This window comes from Daphnia carinata, chromosome 1, assembly GCF_022539665.2.
Source record: "Daphnia carinata strain CSIRO-1 chromosome 1, CSIRO_AGI_Dcar_HiC_V3, whole genome shotgun sequence".
Lineage (NCBI taxonomy): Eukaryota > Metazoa > Arthropoda > Branchiopoda > Diplostraca > Daphniidae > Daphnia > Daphnia carinata.
Window position 1 is genome coordinate 5359032 of NC_081331.1, and position 17687 is coordinate 5376718.

The following is a 17687-nucleotide window of genomic DNA, read 5'->3' on the forward strand; positions in this document are numbered from 1 at the left end:
AGAAACAGCCAAAAAAAAAGAAATAAATAAAAAAACGATTCTTCAAAATAACACGAGATCTGATGGTTGTGATAACATTTTAGCGCGGAGCTTCCGCTCATTCAGTCGCTTCTTTTTGTACCTCCAATTCATCACACAATCCTCATCCGATTCGATAGTGCGCGAGTTGAAGGCCCAACGGCAAGCGGACGTGATACCGGTAAATTATTATTCATTTTGTGTACTGAATATGAAATAGTTTATTTGTTGTATTTTTTTTTTTTTTTTTTGCGTGGCCGGTTAAACTGAAGAAGACCATCGCTGTTGGTGATTCCTGAAAGCACGCCGGCACGTCACGAGAAATAGCCAGTAATACCATAAGGATATCCCGTCAACGCGACCAGAATGAGTTGTATCCGCCTCTTAGCATTCGTATAAAAAGACGCGGGTCGCGTATGGCTTTGTCGCATATCAGTTGCATTTTGAGATTCAGTGAGTGACCAACCGAAAGGCGGACAAGTGCAAAGCGCGCGCAACTGGCAAAAACTTAAAAAACAAAAAGGGTGGTGGAAACGGTTGCGTGACGACCGGCGTGACAGAAATGAAGGGAAAGGAAGCGATCGTGATTGTGTGGTTACTGTTGGCACTTCACAACAAAGTGAAAGCCACCTGGAGTCAATTTTATCATCTGCGAGGGCGGCTCATCTTTCAGGAAGAATTTGATTTTTTGAACACATCTCGGTGGCAGCACATTATCACCGCATGGAGGGGCGGTAACAACGAATTTGAATATTATACCGATAGGCCGGAAAACAGGTACGAGCCGCAATTGTTTTTTCACCAATTTTTACGTTCAACGCTTTATGTTAATTTCTGTTTTTTTTTTTTTCTGTAAGTTATGTTCGGGATGGTGTCTTGCACATCAGGCCCACTCTGACAGCCGATCGTTTTGGTCAGGACTTCCTTTACAATGGCACGCTGGATCTCTGGCCGGAAGGGTGCAACGTCAACTACAACGGCGGATGTGTCGCGTATGTGCGCACATTTTTGTTTATTTTTTTGTTTTTTTTTTTTCAAATATATTTTCCAAACATTATTCATGTGCACGCCTCTACATACGGTTTTCTCTTCATCGTCAATCCAACCATCCATCATCAGAACGGCCGGGGAAGACATAATCAACCCTATTCAATCTGCCCGGATGCGCACTATTAATTCGTTCAGCTTTACTTACGGCACGGTCGAGATACGCGCTAAAATGCCCCGCGGCGATTGGATTTGGCCAGGTGTGTTTTCTACTTTTCGTTGTTGCGTCATTGGTGTGTACAAAAATCGCACTATTGTTTTTGCCTTTTTTCGGAGTGAAGCCATGTGGATGATGCCAACTGAAAATCGCTTCGGTCCATGGCCACGCTCTGGCGAAATCGACATTGTCGAAATTCGAGCCAATAACGATTTCACGTGTGGAAACAAACAAATGGGAAACACCATCATGGGCTCCACTCTTCATTTCGGTACCAATTAGCAAGCCAATTAAAGAACAGTAAACGGTTTGACGATGCATGATTTTTTGCAGGTACTGACTCGAAACACAATATTTGGAGACCTACTCATTACGAAGCGTAAGCCAACCCCATTTCTTAAAATTTATGTTGGCTCTTAAGGTTTTTTTAGCATTCACGTGTTATGTAACAATTCCGTTAGGGTATTGGAGGAAGGCGATTTTGCATCGGATTTCCACATTTTCGGACTACAACGGCTACCGCAATCGATCCGTTTCTATGTGGACGGCATTTTGATTGGTGAAATTACTCCGCCGGACGGAGGTTTCTGGGAGGTGGGCCAATTATACCAAGATCCTGGTGGACCCAACATCTGGGGCAACGGTACAACCATGACGCCATTTGACTACCCGGTAAAAAACAATTGTTTTTATAATTTACATATCGAGTTTAGATTAAGAAGAGCCAGGTGTCCTGAACTTTAGCAGTACCAAGTACCTTTGATTGCTTTGTCACGCTACCTAAAAGCCGTTAACATTGAACCACTAGAAATAGAAAGTTGATAAAAATAGAGCAAAAAGAAAGGCAGCTTGTGCGACCGACAGACATAATTGATTTTAAACGGATTGTATCTGAAGTGAAGCAAGGTACGCACACCCGCCAAGGTGGCCGATTGGCTGAGACGATTTCTCGATTACATTTTATGGGAAAAGCGTGAAGTTGTAAATACCACCCAAGTGAAATACCACTCGCAGTCATATGCATCACATTATGCTAATCTTTTATTGGAAATTATAGTTTCACTTCATTCTCAACGTGGCAGTGGGCGGCAACTTCTTTCCCGATGGATGTATCAACCGTCCGTTTCCAAAGCCGTGGTAAGGCCCTGCCCCTGTACTTTCACACCGAATGCTTGTTGTAACCCAGTTGATCTTTGACAAAATGAATTGGAACACAATTAAGGTCGACAAGGACAAAGCAGCAAATGCTACCATTTTGGGAGAAGCGACACGAATGGCTTCCAACGTGGAACCTTCATCGAGGCGATGATCCAACTAATGCGCTCCAGGTGGACTATATACGGGTTTACGAATACGATCCCTACGACACGATCGACTGGTACTGGTATCAAAGGAGTTTGGCTAACAACTTCATTGCCGATGCAGAACGTTCACCCGTTTATCCTTGAACGATAGTCCGATGGACGAAAAAGTTTACCAAAAAGATACGTGCCTCTGCAACGTGATTGTTTTCGTTAAGTTCCTTTTTTTAGTACAAATAAAATGATTGAACTAAAAACGAATTTTTGGAGTTTTTATTCTATGTTATTAGTCACACGGCATTTATAATTGTCATTCAAAACTGATGCGAATCAAAAATGGAAAAAATTATTCTTTATTCAGTTCCGCACTGTCCTCGCATTGCTACAGCGTGAGCAACCCAGGTGATAGCAGTCCAGGCCAGCCAATGAACTTTTTCTGAGAAAATTTGTAGATACATCAAGGAAGTTGGGTTTTCCCCTTAAAACTTTCGTGCACATACTTTGCTATTTTCGGCAGCAAAAACGAGTTGTGTACGATAAACATCGCACATCGTGCGGTTGGGCGAAAATACATGGGGATTTCCAGCAAGGTGACACGAAGCTTCATCGCGTAATATGTTGCCAATTGGTACATGTGTACGATCAATTTATCAACTGAATTTCTCCACGTAAATCACGAAATTCATTTCTCTGCTTGCATCAGATGTTGTTGCAAAAGGGACGCGCGGGGAATCCAATGCTCATGAGTTATTCCCTGTAGTGAAAGTGATAGCCAAGTTGAGCCAGTTGCTATTCATTTAAAAGCAAACTCATTTTTCAACATGACTGTCAACTGTTTAAATAAGTCAAGGTGGCAGCACATTGTTATCGCGTGAAAGTTAAAGCGAGAACGAATTTAAATACCGACTGTCTTGAAATCACGTACCACTTCAATCACGTTAGGTCAATTAAAACCGATTTTTGTCGTTGACTGAATGTCTATAGGTTCGTCATAGGTTTTTTGCACAGCAGAAAACCTTAATCGTCGATCGCTTTGGGGAAGGATTTCATTACAATTGCACATTTTCCATGTACGGCGTGAATTGCAACGTCAATTAAAGTGGAGGACGTATTGCGCATATACGCGGATTATCATTATTTTCCGTCATTTCCATTTACCCATTACCTTTTCAGGACGTTCCAAGTCCATATTGCTAACCCAGCCGTGTCCGCTTGGATGCAGGCTGTTAATTCCTTGTGATTTTACTTGCGGCGTTTGTTGACATACACGCCAAAATTCCTCCCAATGGTTGAATCCGGTCAGGTATGTTTTTTTGTTTTTTTTTATCTCCCGTTTCTTTTATTGGGCAACGTGAACCGAATATCTTGTTTGCAAAAGCTATGTTAAAAATTGTTTTGGTTCATGGCCCGGAGAAATCGACATACCCGAACCTATCATGCAAATGATTATTTTATTTTGCCAAGGTCGACAAGTAGGCAACAAACTAATGAGCTCTACTCTTCATTGAACACGTACATTGTTTTATATCGTTAAGCAAATCGAAATCAAACCTCCAATTATTTCTCTACAAAAACCTGTTTCATAACATCAAAATCTGGAGGCCGTTTCACTACGTGGTCTATGCAAATACGTTATATCTCTCACACTGTTGCTAGGCCAGCCTGATGTTGATCTACACACAATCATAGTCGATGAATACTCTAAGTATCAAATCATTTGTGTTGTGCTTCCCACAAGGTCTTATGCGATAACCCATTTCCGTTATGGGCCTTAATAGGATCTAATCGAACAATCCACGATTCCGGCTGTATGACTCTTTTTTATTTTGTTTCAGAATGTTGCAACAGTCACGATGCCATTAAATGGCAATCACTTTTCAATTGTATTCACCTCATAGCTTTCTCATCGTTTTCGAATTAAGAATGTTATTGTTTGTCTACCTAGTGCATCGCTACGGCTCGGGAACTTGACAACCTAAAGAGAGATTGAAGCATTGTTGCACGATACGTTACACGAAGGAAACATCTTGCAACACACCTGCTTGAAAAGCTAACTGTCGACGCAAACAAGTTGCCAAAACTCATATTAGCTGCCACAGCGATACGATTACGCACATCTGCCCAATGTAATCAAAACCGACAAGTTGATGAATATGCTTACAATGCATTTTCTTTTCACGATTTTGGCACATTCCCACCGCATTGAAATGCATGGAAATTCCCCGTACTTTCTCTTGCCGACAGTAGTTGAGTTTTCTCTATGCTCACAGTTCACCCAGTGCATAGCTTTCGCTCGATTGATTGAAGGAAGGGACGCAATAAGTTTACGATGTACGTGATAATCCTAAGTCCGTCTCGCATAATACATTTGTCTTAACCTTGGCTGCAGTATAAGGGTAAACAAAACATAAAAAGAAGATCAAGAAGAGATCCGATCATTACACAACTGAAATGAATACTTCATTTAAAACCATAAATATTCGTTTCTCCAGCGGGTCGTGTTTTATTGCGTCACGGTTTCCAATAACAAGTCGTGGGTGTTCCTACAAGTATACTTCTTCATGCGTAATATTTGTAGTTGCAGTTGCTATCAAATGTTACAAGGATACCCGCTTATTTGTATATTTTTCCAAGCATATTTAATAGTCTCCAAAGCAAAGGGGATGTCGTTGATAAGAATAAAGGAACGGTCACAGAAGATGGCATGACCCGAACGAGTACAAGTCGTTTCATTTATGAGACTGACACGGTCGTCCCGATGGTCGTTGTTGAAGACCATATGTTGTTCTTGTTGCTTGGTGGCAGGGTTTGGCAATCAACTTCTTCGGATCTCCTCCGGAATAATCTTTTGGATGAAGGGAAAACCCATCGCAGGCAGAGGAAATAAAACAGCTCAAAAACACTGATGAAGCTGAGGCCCAAGCCCAATCCCAAAAGACCACCCATGGCGGCTATTGAAAGACATGCCAATGATTATTTCATCAGGATAAAAAATTTAAAAGGTTATTACAAATGAAATCTTCGACCCCGAATCGAATGTCAGTCTTGTATCGTACGCCAGTCTTATCTTTATAGTAGACGTGAAGCACCGCAACATTCGATCTGTAGAAACGGAGAGTTCAGTATTGGGTGGCATGTTTTTCATTAAAGAAAATTTCTATCAAACTTGAAATATTCGGTGCCATCTGTCGTTGAGCTGAGATTGCGTCCAGCCACTAGCCGTTTGAAGGTACGGGTTAAATTGAATCCACGTCCAGGGAATGTGGCGTACGAAATTTCAGGATCGTACCATACGTCCGAGCAAGGGGGCAGGCAATTGCAGAACTCATCTTCCCTTTCTCGTACATCCTCTGAACAAAAGAAATGAAGTGCAATACAATACAAATAGTTTAAATTAATTACCGTAGGCATCAGAAATGCAAGAATATGAAGCCAGTTCACACAGTTTGGTTCCTTTGTCAGCTGAAGTAATCAAAGAATCATTAAACTTTTATGGCTAGTGTTATACTTATAGAAAACTCACCTCTAAAAAAATACGGCCTACATTTGCATCGCTCTTGCATAAGCTGTGTGGCACATTCGATAGTACACGCTGACCGACTGTATTGTGGGAAATACTTTAACTTTTTCTCGCCTTCTACTTGGCACTGTCGTTGATATGGTGTTACGTCTTTTGCTACTTCTTCCGTATTGAATGTTGTAATTCCTTTTACGCCGACGAATCTATACAATGTTATCCGTTTGTTATTTTATGGTTGCTTACGATATTAAGGGAACCGTTACGTTTCGGAACCAGGTCCAAGAACGAAGCCTCGATCCGCTACATCCGGGAATTCTTCTGAAGTGTGAACCAATACCTTTCCCCCACATTCGTAAGTCGTTGTTAGAATATTTATTTGTATATTTTTTAAGGGAAAAATACTTTGAAACCGTCGAATTTCCCGTTGGTAACACTGTAGTCTTCGATGTCGGCATCCAACACCAAGGCGAGCCCCATCCGGTATCCGTTCCCACCTACATGCAGCTTTTTGTTTTCACTGTAATAAAATGAGAATAACCAAAGTTCTTTTGCCATTCTACTAACAATAACAAATACTGCTTCTACTTTGATTTGATGCCGAGCTCTGCGTCTTCGTATTTCGCCCCGTTGAAAGTGCAGCAAATTCCATCATCTGTTGGGAGAAAAGAAAAGTATTCGATGCAAGGTGATGGAACACCAAGCCAAATGCAGTCCATAACCATGTCTCTGCACGACGGTGCGGACTGTTTACGAACGGAAAAAATGACATTGTACACGATAGACCCAAGTTTCAGCACAAGGCGGATTACCTTTTTAAGAACGTCAAATAAATCCGTTGATGAAATGTTTAACGACTTGTAATATCCATTCAAATCTTTTAATTCTTTTTCTTTTTTGATGGCTCTGTCTAGTTTTGTCATGTACCTCAAGGTCTGCTGCATTACATCGTAAGAAATGTTCTTGTACCTTTAACGAAAATAAAGAATAAGTTAAAGAAAGCCACCCCGGAGGAGAGGGTAGGCCATGATGATATACGACCTTGGGTCTTCCATGACTCGAAGCAACTTCGTCTTGGAAACTTTATTGACACTGCATATAGTAACCGCTGGAAAGGGAATATTCTTGAGAGGATAGCGGTTGGAATCAAGCGACATGAGAACAGGAGAATCTACCCATTTATTCCACATTTGCCAGCAAAAGTAGCCGGAGAAGAAAATACCAGCCAAGAATACCAGTATCCACATGACTCTGTTGTTATATGCACGTAAGTTTATGACAAAGAGACATTTGAATAACGGTATAAAAGATGTTTAATATTTACCGTTTCAGCCAATGGCTTTTTTCTTCTGTGATGTATTTCAGTCCATGGATGGAAGTTGTGTCGCAAAACTCTTTCACCGCTTTGCCCGCTTTTTGGCTTTGGATTGAGATCTGTCGGGACGGCATTATCGACTTCTACACACCTCACAGGAACAATGTTGACTACCGACTGAAAACGTTTTGGCCGATAACAGCTACGTAGCATCACCGTGGCCGCAGTCCGTGACTTCAGCCTTTTTCCCCGGTTCGTTTTAACACCAGAGGCGTATATCCTTCAGAGCATTATTTTTATGACTTTGGTACGTCCTTTTCTTTTATGCCATTTCTTTTAAAACGAACATCACGCAGGGTCCATTGAGTTTTAATTAATGGTGCACTTGAGGGTTTACGTTCTTCTGACGAAAAGAAATGATTTGTGTTAAGTCATCGTCTTATGTACCCAGACAGGAACATAACGAATGCTTTTTTTAGGGTTTTCAAGGTGAAATATGTTGCTTGGTATTTAGCAGCTTGCGGAACAATATTATTACCTGAGGCAAGAAGATTACACTGCATCTTTGAACAACAATAATCGTATGTCTTTCCGACGACCTCGTAGTAGACTGGCCTTTGATTAACACTCGAATCGAACGTTTTCAGCTGTCTTTGGTCATTGACATTGGCTGAGGAAGATTTCCACATTTAGAAAAACGAAGGTTATAGCGATAAATGTAAATGCATAGCGTGAGTGGGAGGCATCAAGTTGAAAATAGAAGTTGCTGGTTTTTATTGTATGACGAGAGACACGTAATGGTACGCATCGTGATGCGATCTTAGTTTCCCCTTACAGTATACTATCTGGCAATATAATCAAATCAATACAAAGCAAAGTGGTTAAGGCGTATGATAGTTTTTTGGCAATTTAACCAATGGAATTAGAATTTTACCGAGTTGCCCGATGAATTTCTAAAGTTTTGTGCTGTTCACGATACATTTAGAGAAGTTTGTCATGGTTCCTTATCTTACATTAAATATTGAAGCCAGGTCTTTAGCTGACACATTTGCGGTTGCAACAATTGTTTATCAAAATTCAGTTGTCAGGAATCGTTGCTTCCATTACCCTCAATTTGGAAATTGCAATACTTACGGTACGGAACCATGGCACTGCTAGTTCGATCGATTCTAACCTACTCAGCTGCATCCATCGCCGAAACGAAGTCGGAAATAAAGCTAATAGAGCAGAATCTGGATTGCGTTTCCTTCTTGGGGTGTGGTTGGCTGTGTCCAAAGCAGCCTTGACACCAACCTATCAGTTAGCTGCAGTATAGTGATACACAACCGGGTCAGTGAACTTGACAGATCATTGTTATTCATTTGCATCTCCACTACGAAGCCTGAGGTTGCCAAAAATTGGGTTAACTCGGGAAAGGTAATAAACATTCACGATTCCTACAGGATCATGAGTCATGCGATTAGAATAACATCCCCATCGACCGCAAAGTGTGTTGGGCTTCTGGCTGGTGATATTAAAATAGTTACAATTGCTGCTTATTGCCGTATTGTACCGGTTATCATCGGTTCTATCACCATCTTCTTCTAACCTTTAAGAGTTACCTGGAACAGTGACCCGATACAGTGAATGTTAGTTTTTTAGGGTTACGTGGAGCAGTGACCCGACATAGTGAGCGTTTTTGCGTTGTTTTTCCCCTCTTCCAAGGCAACCGTAACTATAATGTATCTTGTCACACATATTACAAATGCTTTTTCTCCATAACACTCGGTGGAGCAGACTTTGCAAGCGCAGACATTTGAGTTGGGCGGCTGCCGTATGCTCCCTTATGATAATTTTTGAAAAGAATGAAGTACATTACGGCTTGCGTGGCCGTACCCCACGAATACGCTTTAGGATAGTCACAGTCAATGAAAAGCAATTGTATGCTATGCAAGCCGAGCATCACGAATTGAACCATTTGCAAAACGGTGAGGTATTTCTTCCACCACAGATATTTTTGGACGCTCGGTCCCATCGCTGCCATCATATAATAGAGGTACATTACAGTGTGCACCAGGGTGTTGCACGTCGGGTAAAAGCTTTAAACGGAAAATTAATTAGCACTAATTTCTAAATGCAAGTCTTGTATCAGAGTTTACCTGCTATGTCCACCAGGAATAAAACGGAAGCCAAGCCATACGGAAAGCGGTGTAGCAGTGTGGTGAAAAACGTGAAGAAAAGTGATTTGATTTTCCTTTTTACGCAAGATAAAGAATAGCGTGTCAAGGAAATCAATCAACTTTGAAATGTAAAGGCAATAGCCCATAAACATCAGTCGAAGGGCATCTTCGTTTTGGGAGTAATCCATCGGTTGGCAGATGATGCTATAGCCGTTGAACCACGTCAATCGACAAATTTCGCAGAACAACCAACCGTTGAGCACAATTTGAAATGCGTTGTAGGCAATCATTACACCTTGCAATTGAAAAGATTTCCGACTCTCCATGAACTTGGGACCCCAGACTCTGACCATGAAAAGGTAGGCAAAACAGAGAAGCACTGGAGTCATTGGCGAATCCGCGAGGAGCCATCCATCCGTTCTTAAATCTGTTTAGCAAATGTTTAATTCGTTTAGTGTCAAACGTATAAATTTACGTACAATTTTTGAAACGTCAACAAAATGAAGAGCTTCGTACCTCTCAGTTGCCAAATTTTGCTGCTTTGTTTAATAAAGTATTGGACAATGGAACCCATCCTGACACGATCTTGACTTCGACTAGACCGAGTCGACTAGACTTGGAACTCCACCGAAACGAAGTGCGTTGTGTTTATAGATAAGGTGCACGGCTTTATAGCCTCGGTGCAAGAGCTGATGCAAGCCATGTGTCCTTTTTAACATCTCGGCTCCCTGGTAGTACCAGGACTGCCGGGAACACTCCGTACCAGCCCGCTGTGAGCATCATTTCATCTCATCGCCCTAAAAGGGAAAGTTGCAGGGATACACTAAAGCTTTTTGGCTCCGTTTTATGTGTAGTTTTATGTGATTTCGTCTTTGAGAAATATTACATCTCAACACAAGGGCAAGCCAGCCTAAATAATACTTACTGAATTTCTATTATCGACAAGGTTTTGGGGTTTTCCTCTTATTTTCCCGCAGGAATGGTATAGTTTAATCGGTACATGGGTAAACGGAATTTGCATTATATCAATAATGTAACATATGACCTATCTGTTTATACATGAAATTTTTGTAGGTCTAGCCATATACGTAGTTCGTCCGTGATCGTTATAGACATCTATATAACCGAAAGGCCGGTGGAAGGCTTCCACCATTAAACAGGCCATAGAAACAGACGTTCAGTCTTTAAGTTGCGCATGACGGCTGCTGCGAGAGAACCGAGACACTTACACATTTCCCGGATAATCTGAGGGTAACAGGAATGAATGAATGTACCGGAGAAGTGAATGCTGGGCAGGATCACTAACAGAGATGCCCAAAACCAAAGTTCTTATATCCCCATCGTGGTTATAAATGAAGTTAAAGAAATATTGTTACGTCTATGGAGCTACATTGCCTTAGAGCTCTCTTTGCACGCCATGGTAGAACAGCACCATCTCTTCCACAACAGCCGAGGATGGGCATTTCTGTATTTTTTACTCCTTCCTTCGTCTGTTATTTTTGTATCCTCCTTTCACGTGTGTTGCAATCAATACGATCACTACTTCATTGAACGTTTACATACTTGGAGAACCTTACAATTAGCCCAGATAGTGTAGCCTCTTCCAAGTCATGAGTAACGAAGGCATTACAAGAAAACGAGTTTTCAATTCTTCGAATCTGCTGATCAAGTTTTCTCTACAGTTTTGTTTTCCTTTAAAGGCCATACTATGCCTGAATAATTGGATCTGCTTTGTGGTTACCCGAATGACACATTTATGAACGTGAAATATTACTGTTTATTTGTTACCTCATTACTACATAACTGTTCGTTATCTAAAACTGCAATTCAATGGCCCACAGTTCACTTTTTTTACGTCTTTCGTGAAAGATTGATGTGCCACACTTAACAATATCAATTAATATTGGAAAAGCGTGCCTTTATTTGCGCAGGTAAGTTATTTGAACCACGGCGCACGAGTTGCGAGTGTCCATCTAGGCTCAGGTACCAAACACTTGGTGTTGACGGTTTTGCTGTTGGCGATGACGGAGGGCTTTTTTTGAATTTGGCTGATTCCACGGGATAAGGAGGAACAATCGATGTACGCGATTTGGTTGAGGATTGTCTATACTTTGGCCAATTGGAACGAAGCCATAGAAACAGGCGACGGTAAAAGAGGTAGTAAATTATTTCGATGACGCTGATGAAGCTCATCCCTAGGCCAAGGCCCAAAAGTCCACCGGCTGCAGCTATAAAGGAGAAAAAAAAAGAACATAAAATATTAGGTTACATGTCAACACTTGCCATTAAAAAATTTCATAAATTAATCGAAAGTAGACAGTGAGAAGAAGAAAAACAATTTACAAATAAAGTCTTCGATTCCGTAACGGATGTCGGTTCTATAGCGCATTCCGGTCTGCTCCTTGTAATAGACGTGAAGCATGGCTACATTGGACCTAGGTTACGGAAAACAGTAATGTACACATCGTTAAAGCAGTTGTCTCCCAGTCAGGAAAACTGTGCAGTTTGCACCATCAGATCTACCGGTTCAGCGAAACGTGCGGAAGAATTTTGCGGACAACTGAGCAGATGACTTACTTCAAATACTCTTTTGTTTCAGAGCCAGGATTGAGACTGTGCCTAGCTACGATACGTTTAAATGTTCGAGTTCGGTTGAACCCACGTCCAGGAAATGAAGCATATGAAATTTCTGGCTCGTACCAAGTGTCCGAACAGGGAGGCAAACAATTGCAGACTTCCCCGCAGTAATCTCCACGTGAATGAATGTCCTCTATTAATGAAAAAAAAAAGGTTAGGCTATTCGTTAATGAAATATAAGTTAAACAATTACCGTACACCTCGGAGATGCAAGAATATGCATTTATTTCACACAGCTTTGTCCGATTATCCCCTGCAACCAAAGCATTGTCCATTTTACAGTTGATCTACACTTATTATCTTGCATGTTAGATGCAGCCATGAATCTTTCCATGAGCAATCAAGCGTCAGTGCGTATTTTGAAACAAAATGTGGCATACACTCACGATATGTTTTACCTTTGAAGAAAAAAGGACGGCAATGGCAGCGATCTTCCATCATTTGAGTATCGCATTCGACAGAACAAGCCGATCGACTGTAACGCTGGAAATATTTCAGTTTCTTTTCGCCCTCCACGTAACATTGACGTTTGTTTGGCGACACTTGTCGCGCTACTTCGTCCGCGTAGAAAGATGTAGTTGCTTTGACCGCGACGAAACTAAAACAAAGCGTATGTCTGTTACCGTTGATGACTTACAATGAAGAACCAAGTGAAGCAGTAGTCTATTCTTACGTTTCCGTCCCAAGCCCTATTACAAATCCTCTGTGAGACACGTCAGGAAATTCTTCCGGTGAATGCAGCAATACCTGAGGATTCGTATTTAAACTTTGGTATGAATATTGGGGTGCAGGTAAATATTATTACTTTAAAACCGTCGAATTTTCCGCTTGTTACACTGGTGTCGTCGAGATCGGCGTCTAAGACAAGAGTTAAACCCATTCGATATCCGTTGCCACTCACCTGTAAAGGTTCGTGACGTGGCCTGTAGGTGTGAAGGAGAAGATGATAATGTAAGAGCGCAATACAGCAGTGCTACGTTTAAGTATTACTTGGAGTCGATATCTAAGATTGTGTCAAAATAATTGCCACCGTTAAACGTGCAGCACATTCCATCGTCCGTTGGTAAGAATGAAAAGTAGTGCATACATGGTTCCGTGAGACCTAACCAGCTACAATCCAGGACCATGTCTGAGCAAGAAGGGGCAGTCTGTTTCAGTATAAAAAAGGTTAGTGTTCGTTGCATTATGCGTCGTGCTTTGTTTTTACCTTTTTCAAAATTCTGAATAAATCAAGAGCAGAGATGTTACGCGCTTCATAATAACGGCTCAACCTCAAAAGTTCTTCTTCGTTGTTAATAGCTCTATCGAGCTTTGTCATGTATCTCAGCGTTGATTGCAGCTTAATGTACGAGACATTCATGAACCTTGTGTTTACATAAATTAAAATAGGACCGATTGCTCGACATACCACACATCTCGCCTTACTTTGGATTGTCTAGTATTGCACTGTACAGTTTTCTCTCGGAGACTTTATTGACATTACAGATGGTAACGGCTGGAAAATGGGTGTTTCTCAGTGGATAGAGATGGGTTTCGACGGACGTGAGTAGTGGAGATTGCTCCCATTTCTGCCACATTTGCCAGCAAAAGTAACCAGAAAAACAAACGCCAGAGAGAAAGACCAGAAACCACACAATCCTTAACCGAAACCGTGTATGAAAAATTAATGACTAGTTTCACGTTCACCGTTTCATTTAAAATGATATAAAAGTAGAAATATAAACGTACCTTTCAAAAAGTAAACTTCCTTCTTCGAAAATGTGGTTAAGTCCATGAAGAGAGGAATGTTCACAAAACTGTTGGAAAATCTTATGCTCCGCTGGAAGCAATTTCTTGTTGTTTTTCCATCTTTGACGAGACATAATGCAACACTATCACAACACACTGAAGCTTCGGCACTGATTTACGTTGTGGCGGTGAATTCTCTTTAAACCAGAGAGTGCTATGCCTCCCGCAGTAGAACTAAGTGTTTTGTCCTTTCTTTGCGTTACAATCGCTATCTTGGCGTGTTTTAGAAAACGCTGGTATCCCATGAAAGTAAAACTTTCTCCTAGCATTATCCAGCTTTGGTGTACAAGAAAAAGAAATAAAAACGAGTTCTCGATTCTTATTACATCACGATCAGGCAAGCTTTCTCTGGTTGTAGGGCTTTTCCCTTTAAGTGATAACTGCAACGCCAAAATGATTCAACACATCCTACCTATAGAGTAATTATACACCTTGATGAATGACGTAACCTAATAAACATATGGACGGTGAATGGGGTTGAAGTGAAATGCGACTGGAAATTTTCAATCCTCATTCAGTTCTATTCCAAGCACAGCAAGGTCTCCAACTAGTTTATACGCTGTCTTTCACAGTGAATGATGGCGCACCAGTAATACAACAATCATAAAACAGGAAGAACAGAAAAGGCTTACTTTCCTGAACAAATTGTATTAACCGCAATCACGATAGGAAATTTAATATTTACTTAGTCGCTTCTGCAAATGTGGAGGCAAATTGAGTGAGTGACGGCGCGTTAAAGGGATTTGCCTGTCGAAACTAGAAGAAGAGATGGTAGCAATTGATGAGGATAAGGTTGCTGAAGATGGCCAGACATTATTATTTTCGGTAACTTCCAAGGAACGTGGATTGTCTTTCGTTTCCTGTCTTGTATTCCTACTTAGAATACGTGTCACACGCATCGTTAGGCGTGACAACTTCACACGTTGCCATAGAAATAATCGTCGAAAGAAAACATAATAAAGGATTTCAATGACGCTGATGAAGCTCATGCCAAGTCCGAGACCCAAAAGACCACCTATCGAAGCTAAATAACCATTCAAAAGATAGTCAACTTCATCATAATTATAAGAAAAACGAAATAAGAATGATAGAGCCAATTAAACAGATGGCATATGAGGTAACCAAACACATCAGATTACCGATAAAATCTGCAGCGCCGAAGCGAATATCCGTCCTATAACGCATGCCCGTTTTTTCCTTATAATAGACGTGCAACATTGCTACGTTGGACCTGCATTAAATGAAGCCAAAAACAACATCAGTATATTGTTAGAGTGAAAGTAGAATTGCGCTCCCATCGAAGAAACTCCTAACTAATAACGATTACAAAAAAAATTACTTCAAATATTCAGTCATGTCCACACCAGGGCCAATCTTGCGCTTCCTCTCTATTCGTTTGTAAGTACTTGTTCTGTTGAATCCGCGTCCAGGAAAGGAAGCGTATGAAATTTCCGGCTCGTACCACGTATCAGAACAAGGAGGCAAACAATCGCATACATCGTCGTCATTTAAACGGATTTCCTCTATGCAGAAATAATTAAAAATCAGCTAACCAGTAAAGTAATGAATTAAATTGTTACCAAAAACTTTGGCAATGCACTTGTACGCTTGCATTTCACAAAAGCTCGTTTCGTTGTCCCCTAGGAAATAATTTCGCAATGGCTATTACTGAATTCCAGTGCAGTTACTGAGCCTAAATTAGCTGCGCATTCTAAATGATATGTATACCTTTGAAGAAGTATGGACGGCATTGACAGCGTTCCTGCATAAGGAGAGTATCGCATTCGATATGGCACGCTGATCGGCTATAATATTCGAAATATTTGAGGTTCTTTTCACCCTCCATTAAGCACTGACGTTTCTTTGGCGAAACCTCTTTGGCAACCTCCTCCGTGTAGAAAGACGTAGTTACTTTGACTCCAACAAAGCTTCAAGATAGGTGTTATATCATTCGGTAAAGAATCGACGAATAAAAAAGAACTGTTTCTACAATATTACGTTTCGGTTCCTAGACCTAATACAAATCCTCTATCTGCCACGTCTGGAAATTCTTCCGGTGAATGAACCAACACCTGAGCATTGTACATTAAAATGCATGTTGAGTAAGATAAAGCTGTATTACCAGACTTTAAGATGAAAATGTGCTGATTTCCGTTACTTTGAAACCGTCGAATTTCCCATTTATCACGCTGAAGTCTCGCAATTTCGCATCGATAACTAGGGTCAAGCCCATCCGATATCCATTACCGTTGACTCGCAAAGGTTCCCGGGTTTCGTTAGAACTGCGGACGGTCGCGCAAAAAGTTGTATATTCGTCAGGTTACTTCACACACACAAAAAAAATGTTTGATTTTCATGATGTTATACTTTGCCTCAATTCCAAGCATGGAGTCCAAATATTTTGCGCCGTTGAATGTGCAACACATACCGTCGTCGGTCGGTAAAAACGAAAAATATTCCATGCACGGTTCTGGAGATTCCAGCCATTTACAATCCAACATCATATCGGAACACGCTGGTGCAGCCTAATTTTACAATAATATGTTGTATTTTTTAAAATATTAAAAATGAAGTATAAGTGGACATATCTTACCTTCTTCAAGATTTCAAACAAATCAGATGCTGAAATATTTCGGGCTTGATAAAGTTGACTCATTTCCAACAGCTTTTCTTGATTCTCCTCGTCGTTGTATTCATCAAAAGCCCTGTCAAGCTTCGTCATAAATCTTAGCGTCGATTGTAACTTGGTGTAAGAAACGTTTTTAAACCTTATCATAATCAAGTCGATCAATTGATGCTAGCTGCTAACGAATGCTATATTTTTGTTACTAACTTGGGGTTCGCTAAAATTACTTCATAAAGCTTACTTTCGGAGATTTTATTGACATTGCAGATTGTAACGGCAGGAAAGGGAACATTCTTTAGTGGGTAGAGTTGGGTTTCCACTGACGTAAGTACGGGCGATTGTTCCCATTTTTGCCATACTTGCCAGCAAAAGTAACTTGAGAAACAAACACCGGACAGAAATACCAGAATCCACACAACTCTTTACTCAAGATGTGATACAAAAATTTGTTAATACTTTGCGAAGGAAAATAATAAATCGTGGATATTTCGTACCTTTCGAACATCAAACTACCATCTTCGTACACGTGCTTTAGTCCGTGAATAGAACTAGATTCACAAAAGTGTTGTAAGATCCGCTTGTGTTTACGTTGAGCTCTCACTTTTTCGCTGCGAGTCATGTTTTATTCGAAAAGCTAAACACAACCGCAAAAGCCGTGGCACTGAGATACAATTGTTTGATTTGTTGCCACTTTAAAGAATGTTCTGCTTCTGTTCTCTCTATTTCGTCAAGCTACCTTATATATAAATCTTCAGAGATTTTACATATTAATGAGGGCACTACTTTCTCTTTTTCGTCATAAAAAATTACATCGAAAAGCAAAAGTTCCAGATCCCTAACGACCGACTCAACAAGCTTTCTCTGTGTATCAATCACAACGTTAGAACGCAGAATTGTCCATATGATAATCTACCTCAGTGAGCATCTCATTGTCTGATGAAAGACGACGAATGGTTTTGAAGGAAAAATATCATTTCGGAGAATTGATTTTTAATGTACTACAAGCTTCTAATGCCATTTTAACAATTTACAGCTAACACAGTTTTATGTGCTAAAAAACAGTATCTATTTGCTGAATGCTCTTAATTCATAGAGTTTTTTTTCTAGTCTAGCGCGGCCGTG

The 17687-nt window shown here is 40.7% G+C and overlaps 5 protein-coding genes across 6 annotated transcripts; 1 reads left to right on the forward strand and 4 right to left on the reverse strand.

The window, feature by feature from the left end:
- Positions 1 to 87: 87 nt before the first annotated feature.
- Positions 88 to 2780, forward strand: LOC130691193 (beta-1,3-glucan-binding protein-like). 2 transcript variants are annotated; one of them, XM_057514098.1, is made up of 9 exons: positions 88 to 199; positions 291 to 795; positions 876 to 1010; positions 1138 to 1265; positions 1347 to 1493; positions 1556 to 1601; positions 1684 to 1894; positions 2280 to 2359; positions 2445 to 2780. In XM_057514098.1, exons 2-9 carry the CDS (start codon positions 581 to 583, stop codon positions 2668 to 2670), a joined length of 1188 nt encoding a protein of 395 aa, XP_057370081.1. In that variant the 5' UTR covers positions 88 to 199; positions 291 to 580; the 3' UTR covers positions 2671 to 2780. The 2 variants fall into 2 exon arrangements, with proteins under 2 accessions (XP_057370081.1, XP_057370082.1); XM_057514099.2 differs by having other exon boundaries at positions 100 to 199; positions 294 to 795.
- A 2329-nt stretch (positions 2781 to 5109) lies between these two features.
- Positions 5110 to 7553, reverse strand: LOC130691324 (pickpocket protein 28-like). Its single transcript, XM_057514250.2, has 11 exons — positions 7365 to 7553; positions 7082 to 7291; positions 6853 to 7009; positions 6629 to 6786; positions 6446 to 6560; positions 6307 to 6380; positions 6047 to 6246; positions 5926 to 5985; positions 5690 to 5873; positions 5534 to 5625; positions 5110 to 5474 (listed from the first exon to the last, which is right to left on the reverse strand). Exons 1-11 carry the CDS (start codon positions 7487 to 7489, stop codon positions 5257 to 5259), a joined length of 1593 nt encoding a protein of 530 aa, XP_057370233.1. The 5' UTR covers positions 7490 to 7553; the 3' UTR covers positions 5110 to 5256.
- A 1136-nt stretch (positions 7554 to 8689) lies between these two features.
- On the reverse strand, positions 8690 to 10144 carry LOC130691325 (elongation of very long chain fatty acids protein AAEL008004-like). Its single transcript, XM_057514251.1, has 3 exons — positions 10031 to 10144; positions 9494 to 9941; positions 8690 to 9433 (listed from the first exon to the last, which is right to left on the reverse strand). The coding sequence occupies exons 1-3, from the start codon at positions 10086 to 10088 to the stop codon at positions 9094 to 9096; spliced, it is 846 nt and encodes a 281-aa protein (XP_057370234.1). The 5' UTR covers positions 10089 to 10144; the 3' UTR covers positions 8690 to 9093.
- A 1168-nt stretch (positions 10145 to 11312) lies between these two features.
- LOC130691322 (pickpocket protein 28-like) lies at positions 11313 to 14125 on the reverse strand. The gene is made up of 11 exons (XM_057514248.2): positions 13880 to 14125; positions 13577 to 13789; positions 13359 to 13515; positions 13142 to 13299; positions 12957 to 13074; positions 12825 to 12898; positions 12550 to 12749; positions 12345 to 12404; positions 12092 to 12284; positions 11858 to 11949; positions 11313 to 11742 (listed from the first exon to the last, which is right to left on the reverse strand). The coding sequence occupies exons 1-11, from the start codon at positions 14011 to 14013 to the stop codon at positions 11408 to 11410; spliced, it is 1734 nt and encodes a 577-aa protein (XP_057370231.1). The 5' UTR covers positions 14014 to 14125; the 3' UTR covers positions 11313 to 11407.
- Positions 14126 to 14571: 446 nt separating this feature from the next.
- Positions 14572 to 17292, reverse strand: LOC130691321 (pickpocket protein 28-like). The gene is made up of 11 exons (XM_057514247.2): positions 17060 to 17292; positions 16773 to 16985; positions 16533 to 16707; positions 16307 to 16464; positions 16098 to 16221; positions 15938 to 16011; positions 15668 to 15867; positions 15520 to 15579; positions 15279 to 15462; positions 15079 to 15170; positions 14572 to 14963 (listed from the first exon to the last, which is right to left on the reverse strand). Exons 1-11 carry the CDS (start codon positions 17182 to 17184, stop codon positions 14614 to 14616), a joined length of 1755 nt encoding a protein of 584 aa, XP_057370230.1. The 5' UTR covers positions 17185 to 17292; the 3' UTR covers positions 14572 to 14613.
- Between the last annotated feature and the right edge of the window lie 395 nt (positions 17293 to 17687).

Excerpts from the sequence above, each read along its gene's own strand:
- LOC130691193 (XM_057514098.1), top strand. The coding sequence starts at position 581 with ATGAAGGGAAAGGAAGCGATCGTGATTGTGTGGTTACTGTTGGCACTT. Across the intron at positions 1,011-1,137 it reads TACAACGGCGGATGTGTCGC|AACGGCCGGGGAAGACATAA; the intron begins GTATGTGCGCAC and ends ATCCATCATCAG. Across the intron at positions 1,494-1,555 it reads GGGCTCCACTCTTCATTTCG|GTACTGACTCGAAACACAAT; the intron begins GTACCAATTAGC and ends GATTTTTTGCAG.
- LOC130691324 (XM_057514250.2), bottom strand. The coding sequence starts at position 7,489 with ATGCCGTCCCGACAGATCTCAATCCAAAGCCAAAAAGCGGGCAAAGCG. Across the intron at positions 6,561-6,628 it reads GAGCTCGGCATCAAATCAAA|TGAAAACAAAAAGCTGCATG; the intron begins GTAGAAGCAGTA and ends ATTTTATTACAG. Across the intron at positions 5,986-6,046 it reads TAGGCCGTATTTTTTTAGAG|CTGACAAAGGAACCAAACTG; the intron begins GTGAGTTTTCTA and ends TGATTACTTCAG.
- LOC130691325 (XM_057514251.1), bottom strand. The coding sequence starts at position 10,088 with ATGGGTTCCATTGTCCAATACTTTATTAAACAAAGCAGCAAAATTTGG. Across the intron at positions 9,942-10,030 it reads CAAAATTTGGCAACTGAGAG|ATTTAAGAACGGATGGATGG; the intron begins GTACGAAGCTCT and ends TTTGCTAAACAG. Across the intron at positions 9,434-9,493 it reads ATTCCTGGTGGACATAGCAG|CTTTTACCCGACGTGCAACA; the intron begins GTAAACTCTGAT and ends TTCCGTTTAAAG.
- LOC130691322 (XM_057514248.2), bottom strand. The coding sequence starts at position 14,013 with ATGTCTCGTCAAAGATGGAAAAACAACAAGAAATTGCTTCCAGCGGAG. Across the intron at positions 13,300-13,358 it reads TATTCAGAATTTTGAAAAAG|ACTGCCCCTTCTTGCTCAGA; the intron begins GTAAAAACAAAG and ends ATACTGAAACAG. Across the intron at positions 11,743-11,857 it reads CGGAATCGAAGACTTTATTT|CTGCAGCCGGTGGACTTTTG; the intron begins GTAAATTGTTTT and ends TCTCCTTTATAG.
- LOC130691321 (XM_057514247.2), bottom strand. The coding sequence starts at position 17,184 with ATGACTCGCAGCGAAAAAGTGAGAGCTCAACGTAAACACAAGCGGATC. Across the intron at positions 16,708-16,772 it reads GTAATTTTAGCGAACCCCAA|GTTTAAAAACGTTTCTTACA; the intron begins GTTAGTAACAAA and ends GATTATGATAAG. Across the intron at positions 15,868-15,937 it reads TTAGGTCTAGGAACCGAAAC|CTTTGTTGGAGTCAAAGTAA; the intron begins GTAATATTGTAG and ends CCTATCTTGAAG.